At 33.6% G+C, this 14,022-nt stretch overlaps 2 protein-coding genes across 4 annotated transcripts in view; one reads left to right on the top strand and one right to left on the bottom strand.

Moving 5' to 3' along the window:
• Nucleotides 1-4,968, top strand: part of MARCHF1 (membrane associated ring-CH-type finger 1) — a 1,010,725-nt gene extending 1,005,757 nt beyond the window's left edge. The window contains exon 9 of the mRNA XM_031942769.1: nucleotides 801-4,968. Coding sequence (XP_031798629.1) covers nucleotides 801-1,099 — 299 coding nt within the window. The 3' untranslated portion in view covers nucleotides 1,100-4,968. The remainder of the gene's footprint in view (nucleotides 1-800) is intronic.
• Nucleotides 1-14,022, bottom strand: part of TMA16 (translation machinery associated 16 homolog) — a 97,486-nt gene that overhangs the window by 19,135 nt on the left and 64,329 nt on the right. Inside the window, exons 6-8 of one of the 3 annotated variants that reach the window (XR_004230289.1) lie at nucleotides 10,846-10,888; nucleotides 6,824-7,069; nucleotides 5,040-5,123 (exon numbers count right to left, since the gene is read on the bottom strand). Coding sequence is in view for 1 of the 3 variants with exons in the window: in XM_003773095.4 (XP_003773143.1) it covers nucleotides 6,883-7,069; nucleotides 10,846-10,888 (230 nt within the window). In the remaining 2 variants the exon portion in view is untranslated. Of the gene's footprint in view, nucleotides 1-5,039; nucleotides 5,124-5,642; nucleotides 7,070-10,845; nucleotides 10,889-14,022 lie in introns of those variants that run through there. The other 2 variants (XR_004230290.1, XM_003773095.4) reach the window with 2 other exon arrangements.

Raw genomic sequence — 14,022 nt, 5'->3', positions numbered from 1 at the left:
TTGCCTATGGAAGACACTTCGATCGTTTCAGTCACCTGAGTTTTCTTATCTCTTTATGTTTGTAATCCCCTCCTCACTTGTCTCATTTTCTGTGTTCCCTCTCTCCAATTCATCCTCACACAATTGACTAATTGATACAGTACAAGTGTGATCATGACACTCTCCTGTTGAAGAAATTTCAGTAGTTCTCTACTACCTATGGGATAAAATGCATACTATTTTATTTGGCATTTAAAGCCCACCACAATCTGGCTTATCTTTTTTTCCAGGTTAATTTAAACATTATTTCCTTCATATACTCCATATTTTAACCAAACTGCTCTACTTGTTCTCCACATATAACACTCCCATTTCTTGCTTCTGTATCCATGAATGGACCATTATTTTCTCTCCTTATTTATTATTATTATTATTTCCACTTCTTTGATTCTCTAGCTCCCTTTAAGGCTGAGCTTAGGTATCACCTCCTAAACAAAATCCTTCTACATCAAATTCTTTCTCATCCAGTTGTTATCACTTCCCCCTCCAAAAATTATTTTGTATTTACTTACCTGGGTGCATGCTGTATGTATTCAGTAAAATATAAGCACTTTCATTTTGGACTGTTATATATCACTAACAAGACTTCGCAACATCAGTGATAGGTGAAAATGATCAAAGATGCACATATGGGTGTTCTGAATCAAAAGGTACTTTGTCTTGCTATTAGTCACATCTAGCTAATACCAGTGTATTTATTCAGCATTTAGGAAAGATGATTTGAATTACACAGAGACTGATTTTTTTTTCCTACTTTAAAGGTGTCCTTGAATGGCCATTCTGGACAAAACTGGTTGTGGTAGCCATTGGCTTCACAGGAGGCCTCGTCTTCATGTATGTGCAGTGCAAAGTCTATGTGCAGCTGTGGCGCAGGCTGAAAGCCTACAACCGCGTGATCTTTGTGCAGAACTGCCCTGATACTGCCAAAAAGCTGGAGAAGAACCTCCCTTGTCACGTGAGCACAGACATCAAGGATGCTGTAGTGGTGCCTGTGTCACAAACGGGTACAAATGTACTGCTGACCACAGAGAGTGGAACCCCAGAAGTCATACCGGTCTGATAGAACCAGCTGACCTTGTTTCACCAGAATCTGAAATGTTTTCCAGCCCTCAGTGACTTGAGAGCAGAAGTGATTTTGCATTGTTTCCCCATCCCAACCCTAGCTAACTACTCCTTACCTTCCTTCCACCAAAAGAAAAGAAAAGCGGCATCAGAAGAAATAAGCAAATGACCAGGTTCCCACAAAGCGGGCCTAGAGTGGGATGTGGACACGTATGTATAAAGTCCTTTCTGAAAGACTCCGTGACAAGGTATGCTTTCTAATACAAATATCAAGAAGCTAACTGGAAACTCGTCACTGGTCACCATAACAAGAGGAAAGTGGGGGAAGGATAAAGACTTGAATTTCAATGTGTATTATTATTTCTAGGGTTTTTTTCTGACAAAGATTTCATCTTCAATACTGACGGGGAATAGCAAACACATCTGGCTTAAAATCCTTAAAAGTTGCTTGCATTAGTCCTAAATCAAATCAGGAACAGACTTTAAACAGGATGGGCTATGTGATTTCTAACGTCCCTTCCATTAGTAAAATTCTATAATTCTATAAAGGATGCATATTTTTCTGAGACTTCACACTTTGACGGTAAATAGATTTTTACAGCTACCCTGGAGCCTGATTGTTTTGACAGCTGCATGAGTTAGAAATAGATGCAATACACATTCAATTGTGTACGATGAAACATTTTTGGGATGATATTCAACAAATATTTATGAAGAACAGAGTTTTGAAATATTTTTTTTGTTTTATCTTTCATGCAAATGCCAACCAAAATTCAAGCCAACTACTTGGTCCTGTGTTTTCTCTGCAGTCACCAAAACAGAGATGACCATGCCTTGGATTTCAATACAGTGTCTGAATTTTTTTTAGAAAAGAAGCTTCACTGCTTATTGTATTAAAAGGATTCACAAGAGTATGATTCTTACAAAGCATTAAATTTAGTTCAATCCAAGCCTTGCTTGAATGGTTAAAGAAAGTACAATCCTTCAACAGGTTATAAACAAAATGCAAGCTACAATATTATATAAAGTGACAGAAATAATCAGCCTCTGCTTCTCCAAAGCATCTGGGAGTGGAAAATCCAATTTAAAGTTGCTTTTGGTTCTACAACTAAAAGCTTAATATTATAAAGTTTTATATAGCCTATGAAGTAGTTCCCAGACAAGTTGTTAGGACGGTGATGACAGAGCATCTAACCTTTTAAAAGACCAGTGTCTCTGCTTTGCTCTGTTGATTTTCGTGAATCCCACTCTCAAAAAATGGAGCTCTGTAGGCTTGGCAGCTCAATTGTTATAGATATTCTTTGCATATTCATGTAAAACGAAAGTGTGAATGACATTGCGGTGAACTAGATTATTGATCACAGGTGTATTGGTGTGCTCAAAGAAAGATGTCCCACATAAAAAAAGGAAAAAAAAAAAAGGTTTGTGATTTGCTTCTGTTAATTGTCATATTTATTATTGTGGCAAGACAGCCATAGTGGCCATAAGAACCAGTGCATGGTTTGCACAAGTCTGGTTATCACACTGATGCAATTTGTAATTACCCAAATCTCTTCTATGTTCTTGTGGTTCATGGATTTTGTCATAGGAAGAAGAAAACAAAATCCCTTCCAGGGAGGAGATGGACTATGTTAACTGCTAGTAGCTGTCTCCAGAATCTAAACAATCCCAATTCCTAGAAGTACTAAGTATGATGAACAATTTGTTGGGTTTTTTGTTTTTTTAATGTATTCATGTATATACACAGCAGCAAAACGTAATGGTTTTCTGATTGTCATAGGACCAAGTCTGTATAAATCATTGCTCTGCAAAGTGGTGTGGAGGGTATGAGATGAAGAAGCAAGCAGATAAAATAATATGGGTGGAAATGAAATGCACCAACTATGCATAGACACAGGCATGATCAGTTGTATTTTTTAAAAATCTGGGCCTTTAAAGAACTAAAATCTTGTAATTAAGTTACTCTAAAATTTTTCATCCAAAGCTTTAAGGTGAATCCATGACTTTTAACACTAGCTTTGAGAAGCTTAACTATGGGTTTCACACAAAAATATTAATCTTGCTTCAATTTTCTAACTCGTTTTCTGGGCTTTATATCAAATAGTCCAGTTTTTCCAAACAGATTAGCAATGATAAAAGGCATTTTCAGAGAAATATTTCATCTGAAAAACATTTTGAATATCACTGTTTTCACCTAGAGGGCACAGATTATTTCTATAATAACCACCCCAAACAAAATTAAAGCAATCTCTTTACAAAGATAGCCATCACAGCCATATGCACAATCCAAACCACCATGAGATGAGACAGTAAAATAAGGCCTCATGAATTCAAGGTTATGCTTAATGCTTTAAAAAAAAAAAAAAAAAAGATTCCCAATGGGGTGGGAGGCGCCGAGTATTTTTAATAGGAAAAATATGATAAGTTAACAAAATAGGATTTAAGGTTATTGTACCAAGAAAACATAGCACAAAAGGTGGTAACCTTAATATTTTTTTCTGTAGTTTCTCTCTATGCAGTACTTTCATTAACCCCCCAAAACATTTTTGATTCAGATTCCTTGTGCAATTGTCACGCAGTGTCTAATTATCTTTCAGTCCGAAAGAACTATATAAATTAAGCATCTAGTATTAAAGGTTTATTCTTTTGTACAGTAATGATGCATATAGACCTTCCAATGGAGGGTCCTACTCTTTTCTGTATCCAATAGTTGTTTTTGAACTCATGAAGTGTGCTGCTCTAGAGACTGAAAATAATGTTGCCAAAAAAGAAATTCCCTAGAAAAGAGCATTAAAATTTTTTTTCATGTCTTTATATAGATAGATATAAAGTAAAATGGAACTAAAATTAAATAACCAACTATCAGCTCTCATTGAAAACCCTGATTCTTTTCAGTTGGGGAAATAGTCATTTTGGGTCTTATTAATAGTGTAAGCCCTCAGAGTTTTACCACTAAAGTATTATGCATATCATGGAAAAATTAAATGGATGGCCCTTTCCCTTCTATTGAGATTGTGGATCATGAGTTTAGTAACATGAATAAACCTCCAAAAAACCAGAGCCTAAAAGTTAATTCATCCAATGTAACAGAAAAATACAAGAGCAGGAGAAGGGGGGAGAAGATGACTAGGAGAGCAGGAAAAATAGAGGGAAAAAGATGAAGGCTGCTGAAGAATGGAATGAGTTATCTTTAAAAGAAGGCTCCAGAACTAACTCAGTCTAAACTGCACTTTACATAGCCACCTTCTGCAAACATTTGTGATTTATTATTATTATTATTTTTGCAAAAGGTGCCTTAAGTTCCTACAATTGTCTATATTTTGTTTGGGAAAATGAGCTCACTGTAGTGAGAAAAATATTAGAGGGAAGTAACACTGACTTAGAAACTATGGATTATTTCAGTTGTTGGTATTGACATGAATTTTATTTTTCCTTGATTCTCTAATCAAAGATTTTTGGGGAGAAATGGACCTTTTAATTTTTTTTAAAACTTGGATTCTTCAGGGGTGGCAGTTTAACCAAGAAGGGTGAAAGCAGTTTTATTCATTTCTTTAAATCAGCCCAATGGTGCTATTTCACATACCCACCAAGCTGAATGGAAGTACTGTTATTTTGGGCTACAGTGTTTCCTCCACATCTGAAGAAAGCCCATTCTGAAAGTGAACACTGCACTTACACAAATAAAAGAATATTCTGATTGTGTGCAATTCTTGAGATTGGGCATTTGTGTTACTTTGGTTTTATCCAGTTATCTTGCATAAACAATTAGATGTTTTGTGAACTAACGTGTACTAAGTAAGAAAATGAAGGACAAGAAAATATCTGTGGAAGAAAGTTTGTATATTAAAAAAAAAGTGACCTGAACCTTTGAAGTTCTCTTTATTTTTTTTAATCTAATTTAATCAAATTTGTCTGTTCCCATTTCTATGGGTTCTTACCTGAAACATTTCAGCATTCTTCAGGTTTCTCTCAGTTGAACATTGGTTTCCAGGGAAAGAGGAGTGTGAGAAGGAGGAAAAACACTATATCAATTAGTATATAAAGGGAAGGGAGAGGGGAATTTGGAGAAAGTCAGCCTAAACCACTTAAAATCAAATACACGATTTCAGTGATAAAAGTACTTTTTGACACCTGAAAGTTTATCTCCCCCCCCAAAAAAAAAGTTTCTGCATTTAGAAAAAGCATGCTCAACTAATCTACAAAAATTAAAATATTATGTAAAATAAGCATGCCATTGAAATTGCACCAGTTAAGTCTCTATTAGTACTAGAGAAGATTAATGTTTTCTCACAAAGGATAGATTTAGTTTACAGACTAGAGACAAAAAACATGGAAAAAAAAAAAAAGACACTTCACATTCATTCCTAATGAAGATGGAGAAACTATGATCAGTTACTACAAGGCTCATTTTGATAATACAAAACATTGGAAATATTGGAATGTTGGAAAATATGAAATGTTTATGCAATAATATAACCATTCCTTTAACTTAAGTTAATGAAATAAGAATGGATTATAACACAAAGAACAAAAGGATCTACAATATAAAAATAAATTTTATTTTTAGCCTTCATAAGGGATGTATATATTTTAAACATTGACAAAAAGAAATCTCTCAACTTGTTTTTTCCCTGAACAATTTACTTATATTACAAATGAAACGAATATACATTTCTAAGTAATAACACTGAATAACCTCATTTTCCCAGCAAATATCTCTATTTCTCTTAATTCTGAAGGAAGTCATACTGTCAATTTATTCCATCTCTTAGAAGAAAATACCTATCTATATATTCTTTCTATCGTTTAAGACTGCTGTTGCTATGGAAAGATCTATCATACTTCATGATGGGAAATCAGGAAAAATCACACACCAGCCAGAAAACGCAACCCTAATTCATTTATGCCCCACTTATAAAACAGATTAATTTAACAAGAGGGGGAATTAATATAAAAAGACACTAGTGGTTCTTATTAATTTTTCCACTTTCTTTGGTTGTGAAAGCAAAATTAATATGTCAGTGATGAATGTTTTCTTGCTACACAGCATACTTCTTTTTACTTCTAATAAAAGGAGAGGGTAATGAAAGGGTTCAGTTTGTCCTGACTATAGTGAAATGCTACTCTGGGCTTCTAAAGCACACATAAACACATCAAGGAAACAAGTTTTTACACCTAACCAAAAAATGTGAGAAAGAGCCTCACTTCAAGAGTATTTTTTAGAAACTATCATGATAAAAAGGAATTGTGCTAAGCTAGAAGGCAGTAACAGAATCAGAAGTAATGGGAGTAGAAGATGAAGCCTGATATAAGGAAAAACTTCCTCAACAATGAAAGCTAAGCTTATTTGGATCAGGCTTACTCTCAAAACAACTGAATCACTAGAGATCTTTGGCAAGAGAATCGGTGACCAATTAAAGGGACGTTGTAGAAGACATTCCAAAATAGTAAGAGTATGAGACAAAAGAACCTGGAGGTCTTTTCTACTTCTGATATTCTATACGACAAAAAAGTGGAGAATTGATATGCCAATTCCTTTTTCCTTATCGTGATACATTCAAGTAAGAGTCAGTAGGATGCATTTCTTTTTTTGCTAATTTAAAATATTAATCATTCTTTTTCAAATATGACCTAACATATTCTTTTAAAACAGCACAACAAATATTACTTTACAGGCCAAAATAGGAGAGATTCTATAAATCTGTAAGAACAGAATATTTACCAGTAATGTTTAAGAGTACTTTAATGTAATTATTTCTTGTTCAATCAGATCAATTGGAATTAGGCCACCTCAAGCATTTCCTCATCAGTGTCATCTGACTCATCTTGGCTTTGGCTGTCTATTTCCCCCAAGTCTACCTCTGTAGGCACAATATCTTTCTTCTTATCCTTGTTGGAAATTCCATCATTAGCACAAAATTTTCTCATCTTAATATTTGGCAGCTTCTTCAGATCACCATCCCATTCCCTAGATAAAAGAACATAGAGAAAACAGAAAATAATCAATATTTGCAAATGTGAAAACACCATAAAAGAAAAATGTAAGTGTATACTGAAGAATAGCAGTTCCCCCAAAACAGAGTAGATTCTATCCTTTTGTATTTTCTCCTTAAGATAGGTTAGGGTAGCTGTAATATCAACACTTGGCTGCAGCATTTTACCAGCAGCAGGATAGAAAAGTATCAGGGAGGGTACACAGCTGGCCTTGTCTTCCCTGTTCTGTCATAATCAAAGCATACCCCCACCTCCCCCAGGGTTTTGTGGACTAAGGCATCTACAAAAAGACACAAGTTGAAATCAGTGATTCTAAATATATGGAAAGAAGATATTCTAAATCCCCTAACTATATAAACTCTAAATATAATGCTGCTATGTTCATTTACAGAAGCTTATCTATGTGTTCCCCACTACTGTGTTTAATAAAATACTTCTCTTGAAACTTGAAAACACCAAAAATAACTTAAGTTGGGAAAAAGAGAAGACTTATGTAGTATGCAACCCAGTGTAATCTCACTAATTGGAAATTCTGAACACTAGCTTCTAAGACTAATAAGTGAGGAGAGAATATGTTCTCTCTTATCATGGAAAGCTGCCCATAAAAAGTCATATGGGTAGCAGAAAGAACACACAGTATGAAGGATAAGTAATTTTGCTAGAATGCAGTATGTGTGAAATATGAAAGTCGGTTTATAAAGATAGATTGGAGCCAGATTGAGAAAGGCTTTAAATGCTAGAGTGATCATTGAAATTTTATCCAACACCATGATGTTTTGCAAGGGTGAATGTTGAAAACTATCTTTTCATGTATTTTTTTGGGGAAAAAAAGTATTAAAAAGAATTTTAGCCAACAGGATGTCACATCACCAAGTAGGAAAGTAACACGGGTCAGACCTTTTAAGAAAACTTAGAAAACAAACTCTTTCAATAATATTGTGTCCTAGGCATAGTTTATAATACTGTTAGTGAACTTAACAATGGGTTCACATAAAAACTTGTACAATACATGTTAGAATTTATATTCAATATCGTATGTATTTCCACTGGAAGAGATGTTTTTTGCTTTCAGCAATTAATGGAGCAACAAAGCTGTATTTAATAAATAATTTTCATGTTTAATCTCAGTATGGGAACATAGATTTTAGAACTAGAAGGGACCTGAGAGATGAGTAGATCTAACCCCTTTACTTTACAGATGAGGAAATTGAGTCGTAGGTTAAATAATTTGGTAAAGGTCACACAGCTTCATAAAAATTTTAAAGACTCAAATCTTCCCAATTATACAATGTTATAATTTCTCTCAACACAACCATTTTAAAAAAGAATATGTCAATCAACTGCTCTAACTACTTCTCTTTAATTTCCCCAATCAAAGTAACCCTTTTTCTGGCCACTGTCCCATTATATGTATTGACTTTCTCTATTAGAATATAAACTCTTAGAGGACAGAGATTGTTTCACTTCTTATATTTTTATTCCCAGCCCTCAGCACAATTTCTGGCATAGGTTCACAGTTGTAATTTTAGATAGCCAGATGTATGCATATAGAGATAGGGAGAAAGAATACTAACTTTTTCATACCTTTTGTCTGAGCTCCATGACTACTCAAAGAGTTTTAAATGAGAAAGTAAGCAAACTCATTCATTCATCTTGCCACTTTCTCCTAAGATTTTCTAGACTTTGGTATCTACTGTTTCACCTGGCAATGACATTTCTTCTACTAATTGTCATCCAATCCACTATTAGGTTTTTCTATAAACCCTGCAGTTCGATAATCATATGTCTTAGCTAATTTGAGTATGAACTCTCTCCTTAAGAGCAAAAACTACATAGCTTTTTCTATTTGTATCCTTAACATTTACCACAATGCTTAGCACATAATAAGTGCACAATAAATGTTTATTTTGCATTCATTCATATGCTGAACATTCAGGAAACATAGGGGTTTTTTTTGTGTGTGAGTTAAGACCATCCTAACTATCCTTGTGATGTGAAGATAAAGAGAAGGACTCCAACATGTTAGGTACATCTTATTTCAGTTATAAGAAGATACAAAAAAGAACACCATAGAATGGGCCACATATGTATAGTTTATACTCTACATCCTTGGAAGAAACCTCCAAATCAATGAGACCATTTGAGATCTCATTTGAGACTAAATTCACTATAGAGTTCCTGTTTCCTCCTCACAGTATGAAGGCAATCTGAAGTTTCTAACAACTTTGCCAGTAGTCCACTGCTCTAGCAGATTCTACAAAGTTGGAACAGATTTGAATATGGACCCAGTGACAGAAGATATGCCTGCTGTGTAAGGACAAGCCAATCTAAGTACAGAGAAGATCATCACTGAAGACTCTTGAAGATTCCAGGGGTGATAGATATATGACTACAGCAATTCACAAAACTCTCACATAAGGCACAGTTGCTATCTGAGACAGAGGAAAAATAATCCAAACAAATTAAATATGAGAACTATCCACTGTCTCTAGAGATCTTTTCATCTCTAAATCTGATTCTAAGTATGTGAAAAAGTATCATAAGAAAGGAGAATGAGACAGTTCTGCTTGATTGCATGAGGTAGGGATACTAGAAGTAACTACTAAAAGTTGAAGAAAGATAGAGTTCATCAGCTTGATGTATAGGGCTTTCCAAAAGTGAAAAGAGCTGGCTACCTTGGAAGTAATATCTGTCTCACCACCCCCGGATGCCTGAAGTCTTCAAAGCACAGGATGGATGACAACTTTTCAAGTATGACTACTGAATCTAGATTCAGATAACATGTAAATGCCACCTTTCTAGCTGAGTGAATGCAAGGCAAGTGACACAGACTCTGCATCCCTTCTCAGCTGTAGATCTATGATCTTATGATCAGAGGAATTTTTAAAAATCATTATTAGTCAAGCAGTTTAAAATGCTATAAAACAGTTTTGATACTAGGAAATTCAGTTAGCTAAGTGTTGGGAGAATGGGGTGGCAGGGTATCATCAAATAGCATTAATTTATGCCTTAGTTAATATGGAACTTCAGACCTACTGATTTTTAATAATAAAATAACAGCATGCATTCTGGATCTATGCCAGAGATAAGACAATGAATGGAGCTTTCTTCGACTGTAATTCTTACAAGAATGTAATTCATTTTCAAAAAGCTTGAACAATTGAAATATATAAATTTCTTTAAAAAAAAAAGGGAACCCTTTGAATAGTTGCCTCATTGCTGACAAGTTATGAATTTTCTATAGCAATCAATGTTTAGGATTTGTTTTTCCTAGGACAACTATTTATTCACTGATAAGATTCTAAAATCATGAAGAAACATTACAAAGAGAACTATGATAAAGATGATGCTCAAAAATTCTGGGAATTGTAATTTAATTTAATTTACCAATTCTGTCCCAGTTTATAATGATAAGAATAAAATTTATATAATTCATAAACTCAAAAAATGATATGTAAATGTCAGTTATTATTGTCTTCTTATAGAATAGGGAACTTTGACATCAAGAGTTGCCAGCTGACTACCTTAACATAATTCATAAAGTAGTTTCAATGTTACAATTTAAAAAGCAAAAAGACTTCTGGGAAATTTTAAAATAATTTTCTACTTAACATTTTCCCCCTTAAATGGGATGATAAAGCTTTTTGTTATTATTGTTGTACAAGGTCCCTTTTTCAAAGTAAATCAAACTCTTTTTCTTAATTATGTACTGGGGAAAAGTTACATTAAAGATGTAGTAGGCACACTTACCTGAAAGTTCTCAGATGTTTTGCATTCACAATGTCGGGAATTTCTGAAAAGAGGAACATAATTTACATACATTATATAAAATGTTCTAAAACATACATTTCAGCATTTCTCCATTAACGGAACACACTGGTCATCAGAACAAAATAGAAAAAACTTTTAAATAATTTTGATGTGGAAATGAATTTACCTTCAATTCAAAAGAGCTTTTGTTTTTGTTTGAGCAAAGAACAAACTGTAGGCCACTAAATTAACCAAATGTAATGTATCAAGGTAAATTATAAATGGTTATCATGAGAAGAACAAGTCCTGGAAAAGTGAACAAAACCATTTTCCAAATAATCTAATTATAACATCGTAATTATTAAAGTATAAATTAGACAAAAACTCCTCTATATGGATACAAACTAAGTAATTTAGCAAATTCTACTTACCGATCTTTATAAAAAGCCATATACTTGTTTTATTTTTCATCATTATAGTTTTTCAAATATGCTATTCAAAACAAAAATTATAAAAACATGGATCTTCCAATTATAATTTAAGCAGCAAACATATTAAAGCCAAGATTCACTGTGTCATCACCAGAATTTGCATTTCTAATATTTTTTATCTTTAATCGTTTGAATGATGGAAACTATTTGTTGCTTAAAATATGTAAAAACCCATAATTTCAAAGCACAGTTAAGAATAGGATAGAAAATCTGCATGTGCATCTCTGCACACACACACACACAAACACATACACACACACATACACACACACACAAATAACACATGTACCTCAGAAGCCAAATAATTTACCATCAATCTTTTGCAAACTCATCAATTACAGCAGGTTAAATACAATCTTTCTCATTCTTTTTGTAAAACATGTACACAGGATTGATAGCAAAAATTAGTCTAGCAAGCACTTTTTATGGGCAACATTCTATGTTAGGTAGTAAAAGATGTATAAAGATAAATTATTGCCTCTGCCCTCCAGAATTTAACATAAGCTGGAAGTTTACAAGGGTAAGTCAATTTAAGAAAGGTCTTTCATATAGTATCTTTTACAATTCCCCAAAAGCATCAGGTCAGTGCAGCAGTCAGACTTCGCACCCTTTTTGACGAATGAAGAAACAAGTTGAGAGCTAATAATCAATTTGCTCAATAGTGGGAGGACTTGGACTCAAACTCAGATCTTTCTACTATATTCTTTCTATCTCTGTACAATATCTTTGAGGCTTCTATAAATAAAAGAAGGAGGAGGAGGAGAACTACAAAAAGAACAAGAACAAGAAGAACAAAAAGAATGAGAAAAACAAGAACAAGAAGAACAAGAAAAATAAGAACAAGAACAAGAACATGAAGAACAAGAAGTTGGAGTGACCCCTGTGATCTCTTCCAGCTTAAAATCTATAAGATCAAATGATAACGAATTAGAAAGAGGAAGACTCACATGAATACAAGGAATGAAAAATCTTATTATTACAGTTCTGATTGAAATAAAATATGGACAAATCAAACAGAAATGGCATAAAACCTTCATTTTTAAGTATAAAAGTATAACCCATTACTTATTTTTAATTTAAATTTGATTGAATTCAAAAACAGTTGTTATGTACCTGTGCTATGTATCAAGCACTAAGATTCCTGGCCATCAAACTTATAATCTAGTAGGGAAATCAACATGTACAAAGATAACTAGATTTTGAAAAGCGGTATATGAATGTTATGAAATATTATTAGTTCTATTAAGAAAGGACCAGCAGGATGATTTCAGAAAAGTCTGGAGACTTACATGAACTGCTGCCAAGTAAAGTGAGTAGAACCAAGAGAACATTGTACACAGCAACAAGATTACACAATGATCAATTCTGATGGATGTGGCTCTTTTTATCTATCTATTTATTTATTTATTTGCTTACTTATTTATTTATTTGCTGAGGCAACTGGGGTTAAGTGACTTGCCCAGGGTCACATAGCTAGGAAGAGTTAAGTGTCTGAGGCCAGATTTGAACTCGAGTCCTCCTGACGTCAGGGCTGGTTCTCTAGCCACTGCACCACCTAGCATGTTTAATATATATTGAATTAATTGCCATCTAAGGTAAGGGGTGAGGAGAAAAGGGAGAAAATTTGAAATATAAGGTTTTGCAAGGATGAAAGTTTAAAACTATGCATATGTTTTGAAAATAAAAAAAAGCTTTAAAAATAAATAAAATAAAAAGTTGAGAGAAGATTGGAATAAAAAAAAAAGATTTTGAAAAGCTTAACACATGAGGTGAATCCTAAAAATATCTAGGATCTTCAAGAAATGAAGCTTCAGTCTCTTCATCTATAAAACTCAGATATTAAAAATACCTACCTCTCCCAGGGTGGTTGTTCAGATAAAATGAGATAACATTTTCAACGCAATTTATAAACTTTAAAGTACTACATAAATATTAGTTACCATTATTAATTACTATTACTATTATATACTGTCTCTGATCACTCCTACAAAGTCACCTAAGGATCCTGGGTTCACTACAAATTTGTCATTTAATCTCAAATGAACTTTTACTGAAACACTGTAGGCCTTTTTGTCTTCCTTTAAACCCATATAGCAGTAGTTTCAAAATTTTTTCTTCTATCTTCAAGCTCCCTTATATTACCATTTTCCTTTCTGTTATTAGGAAAAGATCCTCCCTACTATTGGTAAGAATTCTATTCTGAACCTCTCACTACAAGATCTCAAGTTATACTAGTAGTAATCATCAAGAATAATAATCATAAAGGATTTGGTACTGGTTAAAAAATAGAGATCAGTCAGTAGAATGGATCAAGTATATTACATATCAAGAGGATTATATAATGTTCAATAAATCCAGATTCCAAGTACTGGGCTAAGGAATCACTATTCAACAAAAACTGCTAGGAAAATTCGAAAGCAGCTTGGCAGAAATTAGGGCTAGACCAACACCTCACACCATATCACAAGATAATATAGAAATTGACACATGATTTGGACATCAGGGGTGATTTGACCAATTAGAAATCCAAGGAAGAAATTACCTCTCAGATCTATGTACAGGGACCATGTTCCTATGACCATATAAGGAACAGGAGTATTACACAAGGTAAAATGAACAATTTCAATTACACCAAATTTAAATATAAATAAAACTGACAGCTAAAAATTGAAAGTAAACAAGTAAT

Source organism: Sarcophilus harrisii, chromosome 6 (genome assembly GCF_902635505.1).
Source record: "Sarcophilus harrisii chromosome 6, mSarHar1.11, whole genome shotgun sequence".
Taxonomy (NCBI): Eukaryota; Metazoa; Chordata; class Mammalia; order Dasyuromorphia; family Dasyuridae; genus Sarcophilus; species Sarcophilus harrisii.
Note: the sequence above shows the minus strand (reverse complement) of the source record. Positions and strands in the feature narration are given on the sequence as shown.